At 53.8% G+C, this 27,889-nt stretch overlaps 1 protein-coding gene across 1 annotated transcript; it reads right to left on the bottom strand.

The window, feature by feature from the left end:
• Positions 1 to 7,240: 7,240 nt before the first annotated feature.
• Positions 7,241 to 27,097, bottom strand: LOC123378312 (E3 ubiquitin-protein ligase TRIM39-like). Its single transcript, XM_045031905.1, has 8 exons — positions 26,658 to 27,097; positions 24,461 to 24,556; positions 22,321 to 22,551; positions 21,468 to 21,490; positions 21,276 to 21,379; positions 14,864 to 15,416; positions 7,451 to 7,700; positions 7,241 to 7,303 (listed from the first exon to the last, which is right to left on the bottom strand). The coding sequence occupies exons 1-8, from the start codon at positions 27,078 to 27,080 to the stop codon at positions 7,241 to 7,243; spliced, it is 1,743 nt and encodes a 580-aa protein (XP_044887840.1). The 5' UTR covers positions 27,081 to 27,097.
• Between the last annotated feature and the right edge of the window lie 792 nt (positions 27,098 to 27,889).

Genomic DNA, 27,889 nt, shown 5'->3' with positions numbered 1-27,889 from the left:
GTGAACTTGAAAGTGAAAGCACACAGGAGGAATTCAGAAAAGTCACATGGTTGTGATATTTTTAAAAAAACAGCTCCTTTGAAAGAAACACACAATTGTGACAATCCACATGGGGTCTCAGTCCCTGCTCTTGGCTTGGCTACTGTGATGCTGGAAGATCAGGTGCCAGCTTGTGGCGAAGCCCCAGGCCAGTTCACTTGTGCATCAGTATAGATCAAAATGGTTGTAAATTTATTTGATGTTTAAACTTCATGAAAACTGTGGGATGTTACATGCACTGTTTTCACTTACCTGTATCCTGTCTACAGTCTATTAGACTGTAATAGAAAACATTCACATTGGTTATTTAGTTACAGGGGTAGAACAATCAAACAAGAAAGAAATAATCATGTAATGCAAATGAAGCACTTTAGCAGGAAATTGCTAATTCATGCTCATTTGAAGGCAAGCGGTCATTGCGTGTGATGATCAGAGATCAAAGACTCGAAATGGGCTCCTCTCTCTCCACCAGAGAAAGAAAAAGCCCATGTGGTGGTGACATTGTCAGCTCGGTTCCTGTGAAAGGAAGCTATAAGTATGTGTAACCCTTCTGCCAGGTGGAGTCGGCAGCAACCAGGGCCGGGTTCAATATCTAGACGTTCCATTTCAACAGTACAACACAGAACCGGCTCAAGCGCCCACCCAATAACCTGGAAAAATTACACACCACTCCTGGGTGCCTCCGAGAGGCAGAACTTCTCCACTCGCAAGCACAGAGTCCGAGTATAGGAAAGAAGCTTTTAATGAAAGGAGGGAAGTCACCCGACATTAATTAGGGAAATGCTGCAAATAGGATTCATCATAAACATAAACCTGTGAGCAGGACACCCACACCCACTGGATGGGGCAGTGTCTTCTGCCTCAGGTTCTTGGGTTCTACAACCAAAAGATCCTTTACCGTGCCCCCCTGTGCCCCCTCACCACACCCACCTCACAGCGGTTGTCCTTGGTCAGTAGGACCCAGGGTTCTGAGGTGCATCTGTGTGAGTTCACCTCCCACCCGGGGAAGAAAGCACCTGGCTTACTCTGCCATCTGAGCACTTACTCTGACTAGCCTCCTTGCCAGCCACTGTTCCTCGGTGCCTGGCCCCTCCCACCGACCACCTGCTTGCCGCTCCCACCAGCCAAGATGCAGGAGCCTGCACCAGTAGCAAGGATGCCCTCAAGGGAACCCTCACCACCCCTAGCTCAAGAAGGAGTTCCCCCTATCCCTGCCATGCCCACTCTCAAGAGGCGTGACAGAGTTATAAGGCCAGTAAACAGGCTAACTTACGAAAACTCATGCAGTTTGTAACATCTGGAGAGGGCTTTGCTGCGATGACAAATTCTCAGCCATGGGGGCGAGGGGAGGATGTGAGCAGAGTCTGAATGAGCTCTCCCTGGACAGCTAGCTGGGAGGGGGGAGAGACGTCAGGAGCAAACTGTATTTACATGAACACACCCACTCTGCGTAGATATCCAGCACATAGAGCAGTGTGGCTCAAAAGGACCAACTTTGTCTGGCGTTGGGTTACAAATCACTTTAGTACTAATGAAAATGTTGCTGACTTTTCTGTTTGAGTAAAGGGGAGCAGAAATCTGCTTAGCCCAGCCCAAATGAATGGGTCACCCTCAGCTGAAAGGACTTGTTAAGCCAGGGGTTGAATGCTAGACTCCTATGAAAGGAAGAGGGGGCAGGGACATGGCTGGGTTCCAGTTTTGTGTAAGAGTAAAACTCTGTCTTATTAAACACAATAAATAAATAGCAGCATTTCACCTGGGTTGTGTACTAAATGCTATAACTCATATTGTGGAGTGACAGAAGGGCTGATATCCATCAACACAGCCACCATTTATTTAGGAAAGTGCAAAGGTAGCATCTTCAGCTGCTGAACTCCATGTTTCTATTTAACCAGCTGAGTACTCAGCATCCTACAGTCAGAGCACATGCATTACAGGATACAATACATGTGGCTGTTGGTTTGTTTGTTTACCTTAGCTCTGCTCCAGTGGGGCCAGGGCATTCACGTTTATCTGTGAAACAGCAGCAGTGATCTCCTCCCCGTGAAGAAATTCTTCAGCCAACAGCATCCAGGGAACAGCAGGGCTGGGGGAAGCCAAAGCAGCGTCTCTGCTTTCCTCAGCTCAGATGCCGCAATATCTCTACTAACCGTGTTGCCAAATTGCTGCATCACTGCACCCAGGAACTAGCCACATCCCCGGCAGCATCTGCAGTGACCACGGCTTCCCCAGCACAAGTGAATTCTGCTGCTCATCCCAGGGGGCCTCTTCCAGGCGCCCACAAAGGGTTGTCAGATGACCCTCCTCAGCCAGACAGGGCAAGAGCCCCAGCCCCCACTCACACAGGCTGCCCAGTGCCACGGGGCTCAGGGGCAGCGAGTCCTTGGCTTCCCTCCTACGGCGCATGACAAAGGGTGCAGGGCAGACGTCACGGGTTACATTTGTGTGTGACAGGGACACCTGCCGCACCTGGGACCAGGCCCAGACCCCAGCCCCTTCCACCAGGCCCCTGAGCAGCCACACAGGCACTTTCAGCCACTGCCCAGGTCAGTGGGGTCTATGCTATTAAACTGGCACAGACCAACGAGGGAAGGGAGGCGCTTTACTTGCTCACAGGCCTGGTAGTCTGTGTTTGTTTGTTTACTTTAATTCTCCACAAGCTAAGAAGCAGGGACTTACAGGGGCAGATTAACCTTTGTGGGCCCAGCTCCAAACATATTTGTGAGCACCCAGGAGTGCCTGAACCTCTCATGGACTCATAGAAGAATCATAGAATCTCAGGGTTGGAAGGGACCTCAGGAGGTATCTAGCCCCACCCCCTGCTCAAAGCAGGACCAACCCCAACTAAACCATCCCAGCCAGAGCTATCAAGTCTGACCTTAAAAACCTCTAAGGAAGGAGATTCCACCACCTCCCTAGGGAACCCATTCCAGTGCTTCACTTCCCTCCTAGTGAAATAATATCCTACCTAATATCCAACCTAGTCCTCCCCCACTGCAACTTGAGACCATTGCTCCTTGTTCTGTCATCTGCCACCACTGAGAACAGCCGAGCTCCACCCTCTTTGGACCCCCCCCCCCTTCAGGTAGTTGAAGGTTGCTATCAAATCCCCCCTCACTCTTCCCTTCTGTAGACTAAACAATCCCAGTTCCCTCAGCCTCTCCTCATAAGTCATGTGCTCCAGCCCCTAATCATTTTTATTGCCCTCTGCTAGACTCTTTCCAATTTGTCCACATCCCTTCTGTAGTGGGGGCCCCAAAACTGGACACAATACGGCCTCACCAATGCCAAATAGAGAGGAATAATCACTTCCCTTCATCTGCTGGCAATGCTCCTACTAATGCAGCTCAATATGCTGTTTGCCTTCTTGGCTGACTCATCCAGCTTCTCATCCACTGTAATCCCCAGGTCCTTTTCTGCAGAACTGCTTAGCCAGTCGGTCCCCAGGCTGTAACAGTGAATGGGATTCTTCTGTCTTAAGTGCAGGACTCTGCACTTGTCCTTGTTAAACCTAATCAGATTTCTTTGGGCCCAATCCTCCAATTTGTCTAGGTCACTCTGGACCCTCTCCCTACCCTCCAGCATATCTACCTCTCCCTCCAGCTTAGTGTTATCTACAAGCTTGCTGAGGGTACAGTCCACACCATCCTCCAGATCGTTAATGAAGATGTTGAAAAAAAACAGCCCCAGGACCTCACTCCTCTTAATATCGGCTGCCAACTAGACATCGAGCCATTGATCACTACCCGTTGAGCCAGTTTTCTATCCACCTTATAGCCCATTCATCCAGCCCATACTACTTTAACTTGCTAGCAAGAATACAGTGGGAGACTGTATCAAAAGTTTTACTAAAGTCAAGCTATATCACATCCACTGCTTTCCCCTCATCCACAGAGCCAGTTCTCATCATAGAAGGCAATCAGGTTAGTCAGGCATGATTTGCCCTTGGTGAATCCATGCTGACTGTTCCTGATCACTTTCCCCTCCTTTAAGTGGTTCAGAATTGATTCCTTGAGGACCTGTTCCATGATTTTTCCAGGGACTGAGATGAGGTTGACTGGCCTGGTGTTCCCTGGATCCTCCTTCTTCCCTTTTTTAAAGACAGGCACTAGATTCGCCTTTTTCCAATTGTTTGGGCCCACCCCCAGTCACCACAGGTTTTCAAAGAAAATGGCCAATGGCTCTGCAATCACATCAGCCAAGTCCCACAGCACCCTTGGACATTAGATCTGGACCCATAGAAAGTCTTGACATGCACAAGTCTAAATACTGCTTAACCTTTTCTTTCACCACTGAAACATTCAGCAACATTCAGAAATTGCCATAATAGTATTTTTTTTCCAGGAAGGTGGGGAATGAATTATTTCCCCAAAATATTTGGATGAATCATAACTGCAGGGGATCTGAAAAACTGACTCCAAATGTTTGCATGAATTTTGAAACAGAAGCAAAAGTTACATGTTTTTATTGCTGTGATGGGGTGGATAGAAGGTTTATGGTAGGGCTAAGGGGAGCCAGAGAATCCAATTAGCCCATTCTGTGGCACCTAGATGGGAGACAGGTTATCAACTTGCTATCAAGAAGTTTATCAGCTTGCTAGGAGACCATAAAGAAAATGTCCCAGGGCTTGAGCCTTTTAATCTCAGGTCTGCTTAAGCTTTGCAAGGGAAGGTCTAAGCCACACAACTGAGGTCTCTGGATTTACTCTAGATGTACCGTGGAATTCTCATGGAAAAACTGGAACAAACTCTACCCCTGGACAGGGCTGGTGCAAGGATATTTTGTGCTCTAGGCGAAACTGCCACCTTGCACCCCCCCCCACCCCCAGAACATCACTCATTATAAACTTTCAGAAATGAATCCTGCATCATGTGGCCTTGTTCATTAGAGTTAATACAGAGAGGGAGGATTTGGCCCATGAAACAATAACTGTATTAAGATGCTGCCTGCAAAAGAGTCCGAGAAACCTTGACTTACATTTCTTTGGTGACATGATGTAATATCCAGTATTGCCAACCTCAAACGTTCAGAACTCATGAGCTGGGCCCCCCACAAAAATCACTCAATATCTGACCTATCAGTCCTCAGCCTCAAAGGAAACCTGCCGAACACTTTTCAAAGACGAGCCTGGGAGCTTGAATTCAAAACCTTACTAGACATTAAAAATCATGATCTTCATAAAGATATTGGATTTAATTACAACAGATACATAAAGATATTGTTAATTACAACAACCTGCAGCCCACTAATCTCCCCTTTTGTCCTGGGATTACAAGGGAGTTAATGGGCTACTTCACCTTGAATGGTCCCCTTGGATATGTGCTAATTAACTAACTCTGTTAGCTCTAGTGTTCAGCTGTGACACTGTTCAGACCTTTCCGGACCCGGAGAAGGACTCTGTAGCTCCAGAACTTGTCCCTCTCACTGACAGAAGTTGGTCCAATAAAAGATCTCACCTCACCCGCTGTGTTTCTTTTAAATAATGTGACAGCACAAGGGACTGTATAAAATCACGTGTCCCTGGAGCTAAACCCCATCACCCTGGTCCTTTTCAAGTGTTCATAGGGTGACAAAGTCCCTCCTCAACCTTGGTGGGTCCTGCGCTTATTGGCAGATTTGCTCACCTCAGTGATCTTCCCCACAGTCTGGCTCAACCCCTCCTGTGTCTGATCAGGAGTTGGGAGGTTTTGGGGGGAACCCGGGCCCGCCCTCTACTCTGGGTTCCAGCCCAGGGCCCTGTGGATTGCAGCTGTCTAGTGTGCCTCCTGTAACAGCTGCATGACAGCTACACCTCCCTGGGCTACTTCCCCATGGCCTCCTCCCAACACCTTCTGTATCCTCACCACAGGACCCTCCTCCTGGTGTCTGATAACCCTTGTACTCCTCAGTGCCCCAGCAGCACAGCCTCTCCCTCTCAGCTCCTGGTGTCTGATAACCCTTGTACTCCTCAGTGCCCCAGCACTCCCTGCACCTCTTGCTCCCAGCTCCTCACACGTGCACCACAAACTGAAGTGAGCTCCTTTTTAAACCCAGGTGCCCTGATTAGCTGCCTTGATTGGCTGCAGGGGATCTAATCAGCCTGGCTGCCTGAATTGGTTCTAGCAGGTTCCTGATTACTCTAGTGCAGCCCCTGCTCTGGTCACTCAGGGAACAGAAAACTACTCAGCCAGTGACCAGTATATTTGCCCTCTACCAGACTCCTGTACCCCACTGGTAATAATAACTGGAGATAGACCAATCTCCTAGAACTGGAAGGGACCTTAAAAAAGTCATTGAGTCCAGCCCCCTGCCTTCACTAGGCAGGACCAAGGACTGATTTTTGCCCCAGATCCCCAAGTGGCCCCCTCAAGGATTGAACTCACAACTCTGGGTTTAGTAGGCCAATGCTCAAACCACGGAGCTATCCCTGGCTCTGTCACAATAGTGATAAGTTCAATAACAGATTTGCAGACCTTTGACATCTCTACTTAAAAATGACCTGACAACTCTGCAACAACTGCTGAAAAGTGCTTTTTTGGAATGTTCTTTATAAAATAGGCCCCTTCCATGGGATTTCATATGGTAAAATTTGTCAAGTTTAAACTAATATTTACTGAAACTTCTGTTTCTATTTGACATTGACTCCGCTTATGCATAATATGTGTTTCTTACTTTACTAATCACTTCCTTATGTAGGAAGTGTGAAACCAACTGTCTTGGCGTGATTGTCCTAGTTTTGTGGCTGTTTTATAATCAGTTGAATTACTTTTTAAAATGTTAGCTACATTAATTTCTTTGTATGCTGAGGCTTTCTGAGCAGTTTAAAGAGCAGGATACATCATTGCAGCTCGAATTGTTTTGATTTAAACACTGCAAATAAAAAAAGTTGGGGCATATTTTTGAAAGTTAGGTTAATACAAATATCAAGGATTTAATCATGTAACATTTTAACTAGGTTGTTTTCTCATCGATATCCCAGATTAATCCATACAGGGAAATACAACTAGAAAGTCCAGGGGTTTTTTGAGCTGTGGAGGCTTGGCCCGTGCAACATGTGGGGAAGGGGACCCTGAGTGGCTGCAAGTTACAACTCCCAGGTTCAGGTCGGTGCCATGAAGGGGTAGGGTGGGGGCGGGGCCAAGCCAGCCTGACGGTGATGGTCAGGAGCATTTCCTGGGACCCCCACTCTGCCTGGTGGCCACGGTTCACAGCAGCATCCCTCCTAGTCCTGCGCCAACTCCTGCTTCCGCTCCCAGGGCAGGAGCCGACGCTGGGCTCCGGCGATCTGCGGGGGACAGAGGTGGCAGGTGGCATCCGAGCGCGCAGCCGCCTCCTCCCCGGGCTCCAACTTTCCCAGCTCCCTGAGCCACGGGGCCCAAAGCAACTTCCCCCCCCCCCCCCAGCCCCGGCTGCTGCTGTGCTGGGGACGCACCCGGCTGGAAGGGCAGGGGCTGGAGAGCGGCAGGAGCCAGGAAAGTTGGAGCCCGGGGAGGAGGTGGCTGCGCACTCGGATGCCGCCCGCCGCCTCTGTCTCCCGCAGATTGCTGGAGCCCTCCGGCAGGGGCAGTGGCGACGGCAGCAGCTCACACGCCAGGAAGCCGCAGAATCCGAGCACGGTGAGGGGGGAACTGGGGTATGTGGCTGGCCAGGCTGTGACCCGGTGCCCCCCCCGGGGGGGGCTCCTGCAGTGGATGCATGCGGGCAATGGCCCCCGTGCGCCCCCCAGCTCCCTCCTCGCTGCACTCGGGCTCTGTGGCTCCCGGGAGCAGGCTCAGGGCTCTGCGCCCTGGCGGCGGCGGCTCACATGCCCAGGAACCGCAGAGCCTGAGCACGACAAGGGGAGAGCCGGGGGGTCACACGGGGGCCGCCGCCCGCATGCATCTGCTGCAGCCTGCAGGAGTGTGTGTGTGGGTGGGGGGGTGCTGGGCTGCAGCCTGGGGGGAGAGGGAGGGGGGCGCAGCTGCTCCCTGCGAGTGGCGCCACCACCTTTGCAGGGCTGCTGCCCCCTGCGCCGCGCCGGCTCCTCCATGGCTGGGGCTCTCCGCTCTTTGGCGGCCCCAACCACTTGGCGCCCTGGGCGACCGCCTCGTTTGCCTCGTGGTTGCACCGGCCCTGCCCCTGGACTTACTCTTGGGCAATAACCTTTCAAACTGATTCCAGAAAGACTTTTCCAAATCAGCAGCATTGCCGTCTCTGCTGTGAAACTGGGACCTAGAGGCTTTTCATGTCTCTGTCTGTATCCTGATCCCTTAATCCCTGCTACGCTCTTCTCTCCTTTTCCATTTATCACACTGCTCTACAGCCAAAATGCCTCTGAAATAAATGGAGTCCAACTTTACTAATTCTGGGTCACTGAGAACGAAAATGATGCTTCAAATTGTCGATTGGCTCTAGTTTTCAAGATATGCTATTGGGTCAGTATATACGACCCTTGACTTGGGAATGGCGGAGGATAAGTGAGTTATAAAGGGAAGGGATCTCAATTTAAACCAGAAATGACTAAAATACATCTTTGACTGGATCTATGAATAAATCTATGACTGGGTTTGGACAGTACTTGCTTTTTAGGCAAAACAATGAATGATGCAATCTGAAGCTGGTATTGCCTCATACATGATATGAATTGCATCATGTTATTCCTAGAAGTCATGGATGATGCAATCATAACGAAGCTTACATCACTCTGCTGAACAAATTGCCCTATATCAGCTCTAGAAATCATACAGTGTCATGCTCTCTTATTTGTCAGTGTTTGATTTTGCAAAGGGACACATTTCTGTTTAGCCAAAGTGAGCAGAGATGCCTCGTACTTGTGTGAACAGTGCAGATAACTTCTGCTATGTTTGTGGTGAAGTGACTTTTGCATCACAAAAGCGCAGTTGGTCATGCAGTCCATATGAAGGAAACCTATGACAACATGAAACAACTTTTGAGGTGCATAAACTATGACCAACATCAGTAGCAGCTTTGTGGCGATTTGAAGGTTGTTGCTCTCTTGCTTGGTCTGCAGACTGGATACACAAAGTACTGATGTTTTCTCTGCGAATGGGATAGCTGTGCAAGAGATTCCCACTACATCAAGAAAGATTGGCCACTCCGACGGTCATTGGAGCCTGGGAGGAAAAGTGTTCAGCATCCACCACTTGTTGAATCAAGGAAGATTTTGTTACCACTGTGACGTTATTGGTATAAACTGGGACCATATAGAACATGGTTTGCAACCAAGGTCCTGTAGTGGCACCAAATCTTAGGTAAAGGGGGTCATGTAAGGTGTCTAAGACCAGGTTATGGGTTGCTGGTTATGATTATGCTGTCTGTGTGCATGTGTATCATTTTGTAGTTGAAGTTATAAGTATTGGCTCTGTACTGTCTGTACTTCAAACTTATGTTGTGCTTCTGGGTGATATCCCAGACAAGTTGGTGTTAGCTCTGCTTAGCCTGCTTGATGGCCCATTAAGGACCATCAGCTACACAACTGACCCATGGAGAGAAGGCAAACACGCCTTGTGACTCAGCGAAGTATGCAGGGACTGGCCCATGTGACTCCAGACTCCATTTTGCTGTAATTTTCCACAGTAAGGACAAAGAGGTTCTTACACCTGGAAAAGCCTATATAAGGCTGATGCATCATCTCCATCTGGTCTTCAATCCTGCTTCTTACCTCTGGAGGGACTTTGCTACAACCTGAAGCTCTGCACAAAGGACTGAATGACCCATCCCAGCGGGGGATGTTCCAGAGACTTGATTTGAACCTGCAGTTTATGCCATCACTGCTGCAAGCCTGAACTAAGAACTTTGCCATTACTGTATGTAATTGATTCCATTTAACCAATTCTAGCTCTCAGCTCTACCTTTTTCCCTTTATGAATAAACCTTTAGATTTTAGATTCTAAAGGATTGGCAACAGCGTGATTTGTGGGTAAGATCTGATGTGTATATTGACCTGGGTCTGGGGCTTGGTCCTTTGGGATCGAGAGAACCTTTTTCTTTTATTGGGGTGTTGGTTTTCATAACCATTCATCCCCAGGACGAGTGCACTGGTGGTGATACTGGGAGACTGGAGTGTCTAAGGAAATTGCTTGTGTGACTTGTGGTTAGCCAGTGGGGTGAAACCAAAGTCCTTTTTGTCTGGCTGGTTTGATTTGCCTTAGAGGTGGAAAAACCCCAGCCTAGGTCTGTGACTGCCCTGTTTGAGCGATTTGTCCTGAATTGGCACTCTCAGTTGGGTCCCGCCAGAACCGCATCGTCACAACCACCCTTACACATCAAGCTGGGTCTGATGAAGAACTTTGTCAAGGCCATTGACAAAACACAAGCAACTTTCAAGTACCTCCGTGGAAAATTTCCAAGGTTAAGTGAAGCTAAGATAAAGGAAGATGTCTTTGTTGGTCCTCAGATTCGTGAACTTCTTCAAGATGATGCATTTGACGATGCACTGCGTGGCAAGGAAAAGACGGCATGGAAAGCCTTCCAGTTAGTGGCAATAAATTTTCTCAGAAACAACAAGGCAGACAACTACAGGTTGTTGGTGGAAAACCTCCTCAAGGCATACAAAAGCCTTGGTTGCAACATGTCACTAAAGATACATTTTTTGCACTCTCATCTAGATTTTTTTCCACCGAACTGCGGAGCCGTGAGCGACGAGCACGGCGAGCGATTTCACCAGGACATTGCAACAATGGAGAAACGCTATCAGGGCAAATGGAGCCCATCAATGCTTGCAGACTATTGCTGTACAGTGACAAGAGATGCTCCATTTAATGAATACAAGAGACAAGCCAAGAAGCGCCGAGTAGACACTGAATAGGACTAAACTATGTACAGAATAGTTTTTTGCCTTTTGTTTCATAATAAATTTTAGTTAGATAACCCTTTTGCTGATTTTTAAAGTGTTACATAAACAGGACAGGTGAAATATTATCATGTAAAGCAACCGTAAACACATGAAAAGACCTAGGTTTACAATTTATGATTAAAACTCTACTATCTACACAATATACATAGACATAAAATGTAAAAACTTAAATATCTTAGAAACAGTAGCCAATCAGTTGTTTTAATTGTCATATTTGAATTCAGCACATCAAAATACATAATAAATAGCACATTTTATATCTGAAGCAGACGACTTCTCAAAAATTGTAGACCAGTGTTATTAAAACCTGTTTTAGATACTAAAGCACTGACATCTGCGTGATTATTGGGTAAGATCTGGGACTCACATTGACTTGGGGATCAGTGTCCAGTCCTTTAGGCCTGGTGAACCTCACGTATGGTGAAAGCAGGGTTTCAATAACCTCTCACTATATTAGAATTGGCTGTCTAGATGGGGGACAAGCACTGTGATGCTTAAAGGGGATTGTAGGTGGCTTCTTCATAACCAGTGTGGTATTACAGAGGCAATTTTGTTACTGACTTTGTGAATCTAATTATAGAAGAATCCACCAGCCTGGGGGTTGTCTGCCCTATTCCTTGCAGTCTGCCCTAAGTTGTAGCATCCTTGGTGTGGCCCATCTAGGCACCTAGTCACACTCCCTATAGCCCCCCAGCACTGGGCATGTCAGACAGATCCACAGCCATGGCCCCTGCTCAGGGAGCTCACACTCTGCACAGACCCGGGGCTCTGACCCATGTTTCAGTGTTCCCTGGCACAGGGCTCCCTGGGAAGAGGGTTTTGAGGAGGGACAGGGAGGAGGAGTGGAGGCTGGAGGCCACAGGAGCAGGTTCCAGGCAGACGAGAAGTGTGTGGCAGCGGGACGTGTGTGGTTGGGGTGAAGCAAACACACGGAGAGAGGAGGAGAAATGTTCCTGGGCTCCTTCCCATAAGCAGGTTCCATTCATCCAGCGTGGGTCCCTCACACTGGGGCTGGGCTCTCAAGCCCCATACTCTGGCCCAGAGGTGCTGATTTCTCTGTGACAGTGCCACCCATAAGGTTTTATGGAAATATGCTTATGAATGTATCTATCTCTCTCTATATAAATATAATTAGAATGTGTTTTATGCTACATATGCCATGTAACATATCTCTGTAAAGGTCATAATCTACTGAATCTATTGATCCTATTTGTATGCATATTTCATTTTTGTACTCGAAGTTATGAATATTGGCTGCCTACTTGTTTGATCCTAAGTAGGGTGTAGTGAAGCAGTTGGTCGGGTTCCTGAGAGAAGACTATTCTCCGTAAGTGTCCCATCAAGAAAGACTTAAGCCAACAATGAACTTGGAGACACCAACCCACACCTGGGCTTTCCCAGGAATGTGGCTTGGCTGGTAAGGAACTCAGTCATGCATGGACATGTGACTCACCCAGGTGACTCCAAAACTCCATCTTGGAGCTGGACTTTGCATAGGAGAGGGGAGGGGGGTCTCCACCCACAAGAGAAAATCTATTTAAGCCCAGGGGAGACCCCTCCATTTTGTCTTCAGCTGGCTAAAGAGAGAGCCTCTCCACCCCCAAAGGTACCTGAAAGACACTGGAACAAAGGGCAGTGACTGCAAGGGGGGTGAGTAATTGCTGGACCCAGACTAGCAGGAGACTAATCTGTAAAAGGAAGCTTACTGGAACTGCTGAGGATCTTATCTGTATCCAGTTCCCTACTTTATTAGACATAGACTTGGGTGTTCTATTTTATTTTACTTGGTAGTTCACTTTGTTCTGTCTGTTACTACTTGGAACCACTTAACTCCTACTTTCTGTATTTAATAAAATCACCTTTTACTTATTAATTAACCCAGAGTCTGTGTTAATACCTGTGTGTGTCGGGGGAGGGCAAACAGCCGTGGATCTCTCTCTATCAGGGTTATAGAGGGGGAACAATGTACGTGTTTACCCTGGATAAGCTGTATACAGGGTAAAATGGATTTATTTGGGGTTTGGACCCCATTGGGAGTTGGGCATCTGAGTGCTAAAGACAAGCACACTTCTGTGAGCTGCTTTCACTTCTGTGAGCCTGCAGCTTTGGGGCAGGTGGTTCAGACTCTGGGTCTGTGCTGGAGCAGACGGGAGTGTCTGGCTCAGCAAGACAGGGTGCTGGGGCCCCGAGCTGGCAGGGAAAGCAGGGGCAGCGGCAGTCCTGGCACATCAGGTGGCAGCTCCCAAGGGGGGTTCTGTGATCTAACCCGTCACATTCTCCTCTAGCCAGGGGGGGTGTTCGACCCTGCCTCTGTGCCAGGCCCTGCCCCCACTCCACCCCTTCCCTCAAACCTCTGACCCCACCCTGCCTCGCCCCGCTCCCGCTCCGCCCCTTGTCCCAAGCCCCCACCCCCTGACCTGCCTTTTCCCCACCTCTTCCCCCAAGAGCACCCCATCCCCAGTGCTCCCCTCCCTCCTGAAGTGTCCTGAATGCTGGGAAACAGCTGTTCACAGCGGGTGGGAGGCGCTGGGAGGGGAGGGGGGGAGCGGGGAGCTGGCTGCCAGTGGATGCTTAGCACTCGCTAATTTTTCCCTGTGGGTGCTCCAGCCCTGGAGCACGCGTGCAGTCTGTGCCTGTGCTCTGGCCTGATCCCCATTCCCCATCCATCATGCTGGGACCTGGTTCCAGACAGAGACAATAAGGATGTGGGCCGGCGGGGAGCCGCGTGGCCCTGGTGGAGCAGACACGTGAGGAAATCTCCCCCGGACAGGAGATGCTGGGACATTCCCTCTCGCTCACTGGACCTGTGGCGCTCACTCAGCTACTGGATTTGGCTTTTCTCTGGGAGTTGGACAATGCAGTGAATGGCCCTGGGAATCTACTGACCCCCCTCCCCCAGCTGCACAGAGACAGCCCCCTACCCTGGATGGGGCCCTATCGGGGCAGATAAAGGGCTCGGTCACTCCGGTCACTGTGTGTAACGGGGGGGTGAATTCAGTTCAATGGGCCTCGGGCACATGCTGACGGGCTGCAGGGAAGCGGAGGCTGAGATGCCTAGTGCTCCCCCGGGTCAGGGGCAGCGACTTCATTCCCTAACCCTCCTGGTGCCCTGCGTGCTGATCCATCCTCCCAGCGCAGCAGGGCTCTGGCCTGGGGCTGAAGTAGGTCAGTCCCCTCCCCAGAGCCGCGGGACTGCCCCACCTGCTCATGGCTCTCTCCTTTCAGGTAGGAGCATTTCTCTGCCTGTCATTCTCACTCATTGCACAAACCATTGTCTCTGAAATGCCTGCGGCGTGCGACCCACCTTCTCACTTTTAAAAGCCCAGGAGCCTGCACCTCCCTCTGACCCTGCATCCCCACTTCCAAGCAGCCTGCACCCCCCTGTGCCCGGTAGCCCTGCTCCCTCCACCCCTTCTCTGCTCTGTCCGCTCCCTGCAGCTCACAGGCCTGGGGCTGGGAACTGAGGGAGGGGGGTCAGGCAGGTGATGGCCTGGTGCTGGACTGGGAGGGGCCAGTCTCTGCTGAGGGTGTCACTGTACAGGCCAGAAGCAGGGCCGGCTCCAGACCCCAGCGCGGCAAGCACGCGCGTGGGGCGGCCCTTTCCCGGGGGGGCGGCAGGCTGGGCCGGCGGACCTGCCGCAGTCATGCCTGCGGGAGGTCCACCGGAGCCCCGGGACGACCGGACCTGCCACAGGCATGACTGCGGAGGGGGCGCTCGTCCTGCGGCTCCAGTGGACCTCCCGCAGGCATGACTGCGGACGGTTCGCTGGTCCTGCGGCTCCGCTGGACCTCCCGCAGGCATGCCTGCGGCAGCTCAAGCAGAGCCGCCGGACCTGCGAACCGTCCGCAGCTGCGGGAGGTCCAGCCGAGCCGCGCGACCAGCGGACCCTCCGCAGTCATGCCCGCGGGAGGTCCGCTGCTCCCGCGGCTCCGGGGCGCCTCCCGCGCATGACTGCTTGGGGCGGCCAAAAAGGTAGAGCCGCCCCTGGCCAGAAGTTCCCTCTGGCTTGAGCTGGGACCGGGCAGATTATCAGGGGAGCGACGTTTGTACCCCTAGCATTGTAACCAGGATAGAAGCAAGGACGGAGCGTCCCGGAGAAGGTGTCAGTGAAAGTGAAGAGATGGGACCTGTCAGTCACATTGTAAAACGAGACCTCGCCCCCCTCATAGTCCAGGAAAACCCCCACCCGGCTGGGGCTGATGCTCACGGGGAGGCGGGTTGGAGGGGAGGTCAGGGCCTTGTATTCCCCACCCCTCAGACACAATATCCAGTATCCATGTTTAGGTGCTGCTGTGACCTGCCCCCTCCTGCTCACAGATTCCCTACAAACCCCCAGAGCCCATTCAGTCTTATCTCCCACCTCCACCTCCCAGTAACGCCGCCCGCCCGCGAACCCCCCGGCGCCCAGGACACAGGCAGAAGTTTCAAATCTCTCAGGGTTGTTGGGCAGATCCTGGCGTGTCTCTCCATGTCTCACACGTTTCCGATCCTCGGACAGGACAAGCCAGTGATTTGCCGTGTCTGGAGCCAGAGTCACGTCCACTGGGGAGAGAGTCACAGAGTCAGTGCCGGGGCAGGGGCTGGTCACCGGGATCAAAGGGAAATTAACCCACATCCCCGTTAATCGCTGAGTCGGGGGGTTGTTGCTCGTTAAGGGGAGTCAGGGCCCATCTGACTCTGGTGAGAGAATTAGTGAAGGGTGGTGGAGCAGGGAGAACATGAGGGAGGTGGTCAGTGGGGGGGAGCAGGGGTAGGCACCAGAGGGGCGGGGTGGGGAGAGGAGGGTCACTGGAGGGGAGGAGCCAATGGTAGTGAGGGGAGGGGCTAGCCCAAGTGGGGGCTGAGGGGAGTGAGGGGAGCGGTGACCCTGGGCACAATAAGGGGCAGGCACCGGAGGAGGGAACAAGGAGGGGTGAGCAGAGGAGAGGGAGCGGGGAGGACAGGAGGGATGGGCAGGCACGAGGGGGCTGAGGTAAGGGGTAGGCGCCAGGGGGACTCAGAGGGGCCAAGGAAATGGGCCGGCAGAAGGGGCAAGGAGAGGGGTGGGCCCCTGAGGGGCAGAGGGAATTGGGGGAGGGGCAGGGGCCGGGGCTGCCAGGAGAGTGTGGGGGGAGGCGCAGGAGGAGAGGGGGAAAGAGGGAAGCGAGGTGGCGGGTGCCAGGGGGGCAGAGGGAGTAAGGGGACGGAGGAGGGACCAGGGAATGGGCAGGTACCGTGGGCTCCGAGGGGGTAGTGAGAGGATGACTGTGCCTGATGGGTTCAGCAAAAGGCAAAGAGGCAGGTGGGCAGCAGCGGGGCAGAGGGGGATGAGGGGAGAGGGGGTCACTGATGGGGGCAGAGAGGGGATGCAAGGAGGGGTGGGTGCCCGGGGACCAGATGGGGGAAAGGGGAGAGGCAGGTGCTCAGCAAAAGAGGGCTCTGAGGGGCGGGGCGGGGCGGGCCAGTGCTATTTACTCTTTTACATAACACAAACACTAGCGGTCACCTGATTCAATTAACAGGCAGCAGGTTTCAAACCAAAAACCAAGAGGAAATACTTCTTCACCCAGCGCCCAGTCAGCCTGTCGAGCAGGTTGCATTCAGCGTGTGTATGATTAAAGGTTCCCAGACTAACGACCTTCTCGGTCACAGCATGGCAACTGTGATGGGCCTAGTGAGCAAGGTGGAAGAACTCAATGGAGGGTTGGTGAGACTGGCCTTTTAAAAGTAGATCCAGTACAAATCCACTTAAGAGACAATACTGAACCATACAGTGTATAAACACCCTTACCTGAGAGACCTTGAAAGAGCTGCAGATTTAACTGAATTCAGAGGGCATCATTACCTGCTTGCTGTGGACTATTTTTCCAGATATTTACAAATAATGCACTTGAAAAACATAATGTTCTTGAGGCTCTGAAGTGCACTTTTGCTTATGTTGATATTCCAGAACAACCAGTGACAGAGAATGGATGACTATTCACTGCAGCAGAATTTAAGTTATTCTAAACAAAATATTATTTTGATCAGTCCACAGAACCCACAAGCAATTGGAAAAGCTTACAGAGCTGTACAGATAGCCAAGAAAATCCTACAACAGGAAGATTCATTCCTTGCTTTTATGAGTTACCAATAGCAGTTACTGGATATAGTCCAGCACAAGTCCTGATGGGAAGAAAACTCAGAACTACTGATCCAGTGTAGGGGGTGGGAATCCCTATCTGCAACATGGCCAGACATGAGGAGAATAGCCCAATTAGATAAAAAGGAAAAATGAACTTATGAACCTTTCTCCATCAGACAACACTCAGGGAACTATCAGGTCAAATCCTCGTTGAAGGTGTTTGTGTCAAAATGGATGGAGAGCAAGGCTGGGAAACCTCAGCTATAGTAAAGAAAAAGAATTCAGTGCCTGGATTGTATATGATTGAGCCAGACAGAACCAATCAACATTTTGTTCCTCAAAAAGAACAATCAACAGAACAAACTCTCTAGATGGTGGCTGAAGAGCTGGAGGAAGGCTGAAGGATTCCAGACCGACCAGCAAGTTGTTGCTAATGGACAGCCAAAGGACCAAGTTGTCACACAGTCAGGTTGTGTAATAAGAAAACCGGTGCGATTCAGAGACACTTAACGAACTGATCTGTACTGAACTTCAGAGACAGGGTGATATGTCAATATTACACATGTAGGAATGTAGAACTTAGAGGAGGAAATGTAATAGAATGATACTGTTCAGCCAGTAGGTGGCACTGTGTGTAAGATACTTTATTTAAAGGAACCTGGCCACACCCGGCAAAGCACTAAAGGATCCTGCACTGAACACACCTGGTGAGTATCTGGCTCAGAAGGAAGCTCTGTAACAGACCATATCTGCTACAGGAGCATGACACCAGTGGTGAAAGCAAAGGATTTGACTTACAAAGAATACAAGTTGCCCTGAACTATGACATGCTGGAAACTATCAGGGAGTTTGTCCACTGCAGGAGCTACCTAGAAGATTGGGGAACAGAACTTCTGGGCCCTTCATGCTTCCCTGACAAGAATAAAAATATGGCCAAGGCCCTTGTAGATTTCCTTGTGGCAACAGGGCAGGAAGTACGCCCTGGGTGCAGAACACAACCGAGCGTTAGCCATGGTCAAGCCAACGTTTGGGTACAGCTTGGCTTTAGGTTGATGAGGAAGGTATAGCATAGGGCCTGGCCCTTTACGGAGAGTCAGGGACCAGCCTACCTGTGGCAGTTGTCTGAAAAGGAGAACCAGCCAACCCAGCCCCACCTGGAAGTAATTAAACCTCGAGGTGGCTGGCTGGCAGCTAAAGAGCCTGTTATGGGTTACCCGGGCTCCACTGACAGCGAATCATAGAGACTGGAAGCTGCTGAGGGGAGGCGCTCCCAGGAAAACTCAAAAGAGCAAGAAGCCTGGAGCCCGGAAGTTGTGCCCTTAGAGCAGGGTTCTCACAACACATTGTTTTGGTGGCCTGAAAGTGTGGCCACTGGCTCTTGCTGTTGGCCACACAGACACTTTTTCCTAAAATATTTAATTAGCTTTAGGAGAAACAAATAAATATGCACATGTACATGTCCAATCATAACTTATGTAGGGTTTTCTTGCCATGTGAGGGTGGGGGTGAGGGGGGGAAAGGGCGGGGCGAGGGCCGGGTCTCGGGGGGAAGGGTCGGTGCAAGGGCCGGGCGGTGGGGGGAAGAGTCGGTGTGAGGGCCAGGTCTCGGGGGGAAGGGTCGGGGTGAGGGCCGAGCCGTGGGGGGAAGGGTCGGGGTGAGGGCCGGGGTGAGGGGAGAAGGGGCGAGGTGAGGGCCAGATGGGGAGAAGGGTCGGTGCGAAGGCCGGGCCGTGGGGAGAAGGGGCGGTGTGAGGGCTGGGCCGTGGGGAGAAGGGGCGGTGTGAGGGCCGGGTCTCGGGGGGGAAGGGTCGGGGTGAGGGCCAGGCCGTGGGGAGAAGGGGCGGGGTGAGGGCCAGACGGGGAGAAGGGGCGGTGCGAAGGCCGGGCCGTGGGGAGAAGGGGCGGTGTGAGGGCTGGGCCGTGGGGAGAAGGGGCGGTGTGAGGGCCGGGTCTCGGGGGGGAAGGGTCGGGGTGAGGGCCAGGCGGGGAGAAGGATCGGGGTGAGGGCGGGGTCTCAGGGGGAAGGGGCGAGGTGAGGGCCAGACGGGGAGAAGGATCGGGGTGAGGGCCGAGCTGTGGGGAGAAGGGGCGGTGTGAGGGCTGGGCCGTGGGGAGAAGGGGCGGTGTGAGGGCCGGGTCTCGGGGGGGAAGGGTCGGTGCAAGGGCCCAGCAGTGGGGGGGAAGGGTCGGGGTGAGGGCCGAGCTGTGGGGAGAAGGGTCGGGGTGAGGGCCAGATGGGGAGAAGGGGCGGTGTGAGGGCCGGGTCTCGGGGGGGAAGGGTCGGGGTGAGGGCCAGGCAGGGAGAAGGGTCGGGGTGAGGGCCAGGGTGAGGGGAGAAGGGGCGAGGAGAGGGCGGGGACGAAGGGGGAAGGGGCGGTGCGAAGGCCGGGCCGTGGGGAGAAGGGGCGGTGTGAGGGCCGGGCCGTGGGGAGAAGGGGCGGTGTGAGGGCCGGGTCTCGGGGGGGAAGGGGCGGGGTGAGGGCCGGGACTCGGGGGGGAAGGGTCGCGGTGAGGGCCAGGCCGTGGGGAGAAGGGTCGGGGTGAGGGCCGGGCCGTGGGGAGAAGGGGCGGTGCGAGGGCCAGACGGGGAGAAGGGGCGGTGCGAAGGCCGGGCCGTGGGGAGAAGGGGCGGTGTGAGGGCCGGGCCGTGGGGAGAATCGGAGGTGTGAGGGCCGGGTCTCGGGGGGGAAGGGTCGGGGTGAGGGCCGGGCCGTGGGGAGAAGGGGTGGGGTGAGGGCCGGGCCGTGGGGAGAAGGGGCGAGGTGAGGGCCAGACGGGGAGAAGGGGCGGTGCGAAGGCCGGGCCGTGGGGAGAAGGGGCGGTGTGAGGGCCGGGTCTCGGGGGGGAAGGGGCGGGGTGAGGGCCAGGCGGGGAGAAGGATCGGGGTGAGGGCCGGGTTGAGGGGAGAAGGGGCGAGGTGAGGGCCAGATGGGGAGAAGGGGCGGGGTGAGGGCCGAGCTGTGGGGGGGAAGGGTCGGGGTGAGGGCCGGGTCTCAGGGGGAAGGGGCGTGGTGAGGGCTGAGCTGTGGGGAGAAGGGGCGGGGCGAGGGCCGGGGTTCAGGGGGAAGGGGCGGGGTGGAGGCCAAAGGAGACGGGTGACACAGGGTGCAGGGCCAGTGTCTGGACACTGGTGGCTGCCCCATTTTTAGGGGCCTGCCACAACCTCTGCCCAGAACCCAGCCAGGCCCAGAGCCCAGTGGGCAGAGCCCGTGCTGGGGTGGGGGACGGTGAGGGGAAAGGCAGCAGGGATGTGCCAGCTCCTGCCAGGCACAGAGGGGAAGCTGCTTCCCCTGCGGCAGGGGGTTCTGGTTCTCTGCAGCCCTGAGATCCTGAGCACCAACTACATCCCTTCAGTCAGGCAGGAGAGACAACCCCCTTCATCTGCTATGAGGAAGTGGTGCTCAGCGCGGAGACCCCCCTCCCTGACGGGAGCAGCTCCCCTCGGGGGAGCCCAGTAAAAGTGAGGGGTTCTTGGGGGAGAGTTGGTGTCCCTGCCGCCTCTTCGGGCAGCAGAGGATCAGGCTCTTGGGGTGAGATTTTCAGACGTGCTCCGTGTTCTCCTGCCTCTATCCCCAGGGCACATACGGGGGGTTTCAGGTCTTTCCAGAGACAGGTTTTGTACCAGTGTCACCATGTCAGTTGGGGGATGAAGTCTGACTGATGTAGCTGAAAAGTAGAACCCCAGTGGGAACAGTTACACTGGTATACAGGTGCCTTACACTGGTTCAGCCTCGTCCCCTTATGCACAACTGTACCAGGAGAAAGTGCGGCAACACTGGCATACAGACAAGCCCTAGGGCATGGATATTCATGGGACACAGTCTGGCTAGTGCTGAGACCTCTTGGAAAGCCCAACCTGAATGTCTAAAGACGCTGCACTCCGAGCACATAAGCAGCCACCAGGCGTCATCTCCTCATGCAGCCGAACGGCTGAGCAGCAGGAGAGAGTGGCACAGGCAGACCGTCTGTTCCTCCTCCTTCAGCCCAGAGATCTCAGAGGGGCGGTCGAGCCTTTCCAAAACAGGCCCCACCCCACCTCGTTCCACAGAGGCCCCAAGGGGAAGGGGTCTGCCCTGGGGAAAAGTGGACAAGCCACGCCCATCCACTTGCAAAAAGTGGGAGAGCCATGATGACCCCCAGCCCTCGCTGTTCCGGCACCACTGACTCATCCGCCTTGTCTGTTGCCATGCCAGGCTCCCAGTCCAATGTGGTCCTCACCATTTGTCCCCATCCACAACACAAGTCAATTCTGTTCTCCACCCACATGCAAAGCAAACCCATCCCAGGAGCTTCACTCACCAGTGAATCTCTCCAGCATTCCCCTCATGTCAAGGCAGATTTTATACCCGCTCTTCAGGGCAGGAGAAACGGCTTCTGGTGGCTGGAGTTTCACATGCTCACTCCTGTGAAAAAAAGGTCCCCACATCACTCGGCTGCTCTGCACACACATCGCTCACGGGCTCAGAAGGAGAAAAGGAAATGGGAACAGACCTGATCAATGTGCTTTTCACACCCTGAAAGGAGACAGAGAGACAGGGAGCTGGGTTAACACTACATGCTAAAACACCGAGTGACTTTCCATTCTCTACCACATTGAATCCACAACATTTAGCACGTCAGGGCAGCGGCTTCTGTGCAGGACACTTGGCAGCGATCACCGATTTCAGGTGCCCCATCGCCCTGGCTCTGACTCTCAGAGGAGCTCAGTGTCATGTGACAATGGCACAGACTGGGGGGCATGTGATGTTCTGCAAACACTGAACAAGGAGCTTTGTTGGGACCAGGAAAGCAGCAGAATCCCTAATGCACCTCTCTGTCCCTCCCCTTCCCCGCAGAGCTGCCACTCAGCTGTGCCCAGCCTCCCGCTCCTGGTTTCCTGTTGCAGATCTCAGGAGATGGTGCACAGATCCTCACTCTAGAGGGGCTGGAGCCAGGGGTGCTGGGGGTACTGCTGTACTCCCTGCCTTGAAGTGGTCTCCATTTTATACAGGGTTTACAGTTTGGTTAAATGGCTTTCAGTATCCCCACTATGCAAATTGTTCCAGCCCCCCTGCCTCACCCTGAGCAGCTGCAGCTCCCATTGCTTCAGCTGGAGTGTGGGTGCTCAGCCCGTCCCAATATCAACAGAGCCTTGTGTGCATACAAAATCTGTGTGCGCATCGGAGCCGCAATCCACAACCATGGCTCATGTCGGCTCTGACAGGGCCTGGGCTTCTGTTCATGTCAGGAAACTGTCCGAACAGGCACTGGAAATAGGATTGGTCACTAATTCCTGGGATCCGGTCACTGACCGGAGAGTTTAGTGCTGCAGGATGGAAGATGGGGAGGTTGTTAACAGTCTCACCTGCAGCAGCTCAGTGGCCGGTTGCTGACACTTCTCCTCTAGCTCTGTGATGCAATTGATCAGTGCAGCACTCTGCTCCGAGAGCTTTGTGATATTGTCCTGTAGTCTCTGCAGAGTCTCCCGCTCCTCCTCCGCCAGCCTCCGCAGGAGCAGCTGCTCTTCCTCACTCAGAAGCTGGTGCAGCGTCTTAAATTCACGTGTGATCGACCGTCTCCAATTCTCCACTTTGCCCTTTAGTAGAAAATGGAGCGGGAAGAAAGCCCCCCAGCCAGAGCTGTGCTGAGTCTGCCTCACAGATCAGAGCTGGCCATGGGGTGTACAGATCATGAACCCAGAGGAGACTTTAGAGTCATGGATCATGGTAAAGGATCTGAAAAATGTCCGTCTGGCAGAATGTAACGGGGTCACACTCCCCACCTCTGCCTCAGTGTGCCCACCCCAACCCCTCTCCTGCACTGTGCGCAGGGGGTCTGAGTGGCAGGATGGGAGGGCTGTGTCGCTGCTCCCGTAGATCGTGGTGCCCTTGCTGGATTGGGGACAGGCAGTGCCAACCTTGGTGACCCCTTGAACAGTGAAGCAGGGGTGGGAGCATCTGGCCTCTCCCTGACCCAGTGGAAAGGAGGATCTGGGTGGAGGGAGGGATCGCGGGAGGACAGGGGTTAGCACATGCAGATGGTGGTACATAAGAACATAAGAACATAAGAAAGGCCGTACCGGGTCAGACCAAAGGTCCATCTAGCCCAGTATCTGTCTACCGACAGTGGCCAATGCCAGGTGCCCCTGAGGGAGTGAACCTAACAGGCAATGATCAAGTGATCTCTCTCCTGCCATCCATCTCCATCCTCTGACGAACAGAGGCTAGGGACACCATTCTTACCCATCCTGGCTAATAGCCATTTATGGACTTAGCCACCATGAATGTATCCAGTCCCCTTTTAAACATTGTTATAGTCCTAGCCTTCACAACCTCCTCAGGTAAGGAGTTCCACAAGTTGACTGTGCGCTGCGTGAAGAAGAACTTCCTTTTATTTGTTTTACACCTGCTGCCTATTAATTTCATTTGGTGACCCCTAGTTCTTGTATTATGGGAATAAGTAAATAACTTTTCCTTATCCACTTTCTCAACATCACTCATGATTTTATATACCTCTATCATGTCCCCCCTTAGTCTCCTCTTTTCCAAACTGAAGAGTCCTAGCCTCTTTAATCTTTCCTCATATGGGACCCTCTCTAAACCCCTAATCATTTTAGTTGCTCTTTTCTGAACCTTTTCTAGTGCTAGAATATCTTTTTTGAGGTGAGGAGACCACATCTGTACACAGTATTCGAGATGTGGGCGTACCATGGATTTATATAAGGGCAATAATATATTCTCAGTCTTATTCTCTATCCCCTTTTTAATGATTCCTTAATGATCCCCCATGAGTGGGATACTGGCCAGCACGAAGAAGTGATGGCACATGGGAGGGGGAAGAGAGGCCAGCACATGGGGTAGGGTCCAAGGGTGAGGGGCAGCACATGGTGGCAGTGTGACAGGAGGGAATTGGGCAAGGACCGACAACGCTCTCTTTGCACAGCCAGGAAGCCGGAAATCTCCCTGCTACACAGGCTGAGGGACCAGATTGTTGAGCAAATAGTTCTGATTGGCTGCCCTTCGCCATCAGACAGGGAAAGACAGCCAATCAGAGGGGATTTCTCTGCAAACTTGGCATGTGCCCTGCCTGCCCTTCAGAAGGGTCTGAAACCCCCACAGCTCTGGGGGCAGGTCTGGCTGCATGAGAGTGCGTGGGTCTGTGTGTAAGGACGGGGCGGGGGGATGATCTGGGGTGGGTGCAGTGTGCGATGGACCAAGCTGGGACGTGTATAGTATGTGCGGGTGGGTCCAGAGACAGTGGCTGTGAAGTGAGTGGAGACTGGGGGTATGGAGAGCCCTGGGGTGGGCTTGTGCTGCGCCCATGGCCCAAGAATTGCCCTCCCAGGGCTTCTGCACTGGGATCCCCACCAGAGACATTTCCTGCCCCTGGTACCATGGCGCCATCCTGGGGCAAACAGCCAGAGCAGGATATAACCTCAGCCTGCAGCTTATCCCTGGAAACGCTGCAGGGGAAGGGCTCAGGGAAAGATAAACCCAGACACCCACCTGCCACTCCACGGATTTCTTCTCCTCTTCGGATGTCAGCGCCAGGGCCTCCTCCAGCTCCATCAGCAGCGTGCCCAGGGCTTCCTGGAGTTTCACCTGCAGGAGCATCATGTGCCACAAACAGCCATTAGTCTGCCTGTCTGACGGGTGGGTACGGGAGGAGGCAGGGCCAGACAGTAAGGGAACGGTTGGCCTCTTACTAAAACCGAATGGGGGTTTTTGGCTGGGCATCTTCCAGTAGCAAGAGAAATGGAACGAGCTGGTGAGAAATCAGGACCCTGCGCCTGGCAGTCCCCAGGGGCAATAGAGAGGCCAACGCTCCAGGTCAGTCCTGAACCCTGCAGCCCCCCTGAACCCAGGACGGGGCAGTGAACCCTGCAGCCCCCCTGAACCCAGGACGGGGGAGTGAACCCTGCATCACCCCTGAACCCAGGACGGGGGAGTGAACCCTGCAGCCCCCCTGAACCCAGGACGGGGGAGTGAACCCTGCAGCCCCCCGAACCCAGGACGGGGGAGTGAACCCTGCATCACCCCTGAACCCAGGACGGGGGAGTGAACCCTGCAGCTCCCCTGAACTCAGGATGGGGGAGTGAACCCTCCAGCCCCCCTGAACCCAGGACGGGGGAGTGAACCCTGCAGCCCCCCTGAACCCAGGACGGGGGAGTGAACCCTGCAGCCCCCCTGAACCCAGGATGGGGGAGTGAACCCTGCAGCCCCCCTGAACCCAGGACGGGGGAGTGAACCCTGCAGCCCCCCTGAACCCAGGATGGGGCAGTGAACCCTCCAGCCCCCCTGAACCCAGGACGGGGGAGTGAACCCTGCAGCCCCCCTGAACCCAGGATGGGGCAGTGAACCCTGCAGCCCCCCTGAACCCAGGACGGGGGAGTGAACACTGCAGCCCCCCTGAACCCAGGACGGGGGAGTGAACCCTGCATCACCCCTGAACCCAGGACGGGGGAGTGAACCCTGCAGCCCCCCTGAACCCAGGATGGGGGAGTGAACCCTGCAGCCCCCCTGAACTCAGGACGGGGGAGTGAACCCTGCAGCCCCCCTGGACTTGGGTGTGGGGAGTGAACCCTGCAGCCCCCCTGAACCCAGGATGGGGGAGTGAACCCTGCAGCCCCCCTGAACCCAGGATGGGGGAGTGAACCCTGCATCCCCCCTGAACTCAGGATGGGGGAGTGAACCCTGCATCCCCCCTGAACCTGGCAGTGGAGAGTGAACCCATTAGCAACCTCCTGATCCTTGGCTGTGAGGACTGAATCCCGCAGTTTCCCTGACCCCAGGATGGGGGAGTGAACCCTGCAGCTGCCCAGATCCTGGGAAGGGGCATGAACCCCTCAGCATTTTAAGTCCCTCTTCAGGTAACTGTGCCCCTAGTTTGTTTGTCTGTTGCTGTCTGAGTCCCGTTGGACCATGGCTGGTTGAGAGCTGTGTGACTAGCCTGCAAAGCAGGGGGATTCAGCTCCCATCGGCCCCGTCCCCTCTTCACCCCCCCCCCCGCCCCTTCCGGGTAAGGAGGGGCCCTGCACCAGGCGCTGGCTGGGCTCTGTGGGAAGCCGCGGCTGGATGTGAGCCAAAGCTACCGAGAAGCCCGATGCACAGAGGAACCCCCAGGCTCACGGAGCTGCATGTGGAACAGGGTGTGAGATCCGGGCCTAACCGCTGGGTGCACGTCTGTGTGAGGCTCACGGGGCAGCAGCAGGAGCTGGGCAGGAGCCAGGGCAGAAGGGCCCCAATGAGTCTGGCCTTGAATCCCACAAGTTCCTGTTTGCTTGAACAGTGAGTGGGCACCTCAGGCACTAGGGCTGAAGAGCCCAGACGGCCCCAGGGACCCAGACAGGAACTGCTATTGCTCACCTAGAACTGTAGCTCTGCAATCCTCTGGACCTGGAGTAACTGCAATCTGCCCCCTTCCCGCCATGCCTGGCCAACACCCTTCCCCTCGTGTCCGACGGGCTGCGGGACCCCCCCAGGGCTAGCAGCTACGGGGCCTGGCTGCCGAAGCACCTGCAGTGCTTGCCCTGGAGTCAGGGTTCAGGTCACACTCCTGCACCCTGGGGGGCTGGTGCACTCCAGCACTGATCCCGGCAGACGGAGAACAGGTCTCCCACTGATCCCAGCAGACATCTCTGGGCAGGAGCACAGCAGGTCCCTAAAGGAGCTGAATGAACCCAGAGCAGTCGTAATTCCCCACCTGGTAATCGTGGGCGGCCTCCTCAATGGGGAGCACAGTGTGAACTCGGTGATCCCGGGACTCCCTGCAAACCACACAGATGGCTTCTCCATCCTCCTCACAGAAGAGTTTGAGTTTTTCCTGGTGTCGCTCACACAGATTCTCCTGTCCTTTCCCTGGCTTTAACCTCAGTTGTTTGATGTTGTCTACAATATTGGCCAGCTTCCTGTTGGACCGGAATTTCCCTTTCTCAAATGGCATTCGGCACTCAGGACAGGGGAACTTAGTGCCGGATTCAGGCTTCCCGTGCTCACAGTACTGGGTGATGCAGGCTCGGCAGAAGTTGTGCCCACAGTCTATGGTCACCGGCTCTGCCAGATACTCCAGGCAGATGGAACAAGTGGCTTCTTCTTCCATTTTCCGTGATGGAGTTGGTGAGGCCATTGCAGTTGGACTCTGGGTTTTATTTCTCTGTCTTTTGCTCAGGTAGCCTGCAAGAGAATATAAATAAATTGAAGGAGCTACCCAGCAGGACAGGGAGTCATGGTAAAGGGATGTAGCAGGACGGGAGAGATTGGGAGGGGTATATTACTGATCTTACTGAGGCTGTGATCCCTAAGCCTCTTAGCACCCATCAACCCTTAACCAGGGGGTGGGGCTACTCAAGGAGACCAGGGCTTTAAAAAGCCCGCTCCTAAGCGACCAGAGGAGCTAGCGAACAGGAGCGGCTAACAGGGGAGTTTTGCGAGGGAGTTTACAGGGGAAGTGTGAGTGGGGGCTAGAATTCAATATTCTTTAAAATTAAACTCCGCAAACACCCCCTTGATATAAACAAAACAACAACAAAGGAACCAGCTGCAGGAGTAAAAAGACAATGTAGGCAGAAGTCCAGCAGCAGAGTGGAGACTATCCAGTTTATTGCACCCAAGGCAGCATGTATGATTACCTGCCCTATCGGCGGGTGGTGTGTGTGTGTTCATTTGGTGCAAGGAGCTCCTGGCCCTCAGAGACCATGTACGGGCTTTGAAGACCAGGGTGGCTGAGCTGGCGGAGCTGAGGGAGACAGAGAGGTACACAGATGAGACTTTCAAAGACACAGAATGGTCCCACCCCGGTCTGACAGCCTCTGTGCTGTTGAGGAGGATGAAAGTCTCAGGGAAGGAAAACATCCAACTGGAGCAGAGGGAAACAATCCCATAGTTGGGACCCTCCTTCCAGATGATGTTGCGGTGTCCTCTCGCACTGAGGTTACC

This window comes from Mauremys mutica, chromosome 10 (assembly GCF_020497125.1).
Source record: "Mauremys mutica isolate MM-2020 ecotype Southern chromosome 10, ASM2049712v1, whole genome shotgun sequence".
Taxonomy (NCBI): Eukaryota; Metazoa; Chordata; order Testudines; family Geoemydidae; genus Mauremys; species Mauremys mutica.
The sequence above is the reverse complement of the archived record's forward strand: the minus strand, read 5'-3'. Positions and strand labels throughout refer to the sequence as shown.

Coding starts and splice junctions, on each gene's coding strand:
- LOC123378312 (XM_045031905.1), bottom strand. CDS start 27,080: ATGGCCTCACCAACTCCATCACGGAAAATGGAAGAAGAAGCCACTTGT. Junction 21,491..22,320: donor CGGCCACTGAGCTGCTGCAG/GTGAGACTGTTA, acceptor GTCTCCTTTCAG/GGTGTGAAAAGCACATTGAT. Junction 21,380..21,467: donor GTGAAAAGCACATTGATCAG/GTCTGTTCCCAT, acceptor TTTTTTTCACAG/GAGTGAGCATGTGAAACTCC.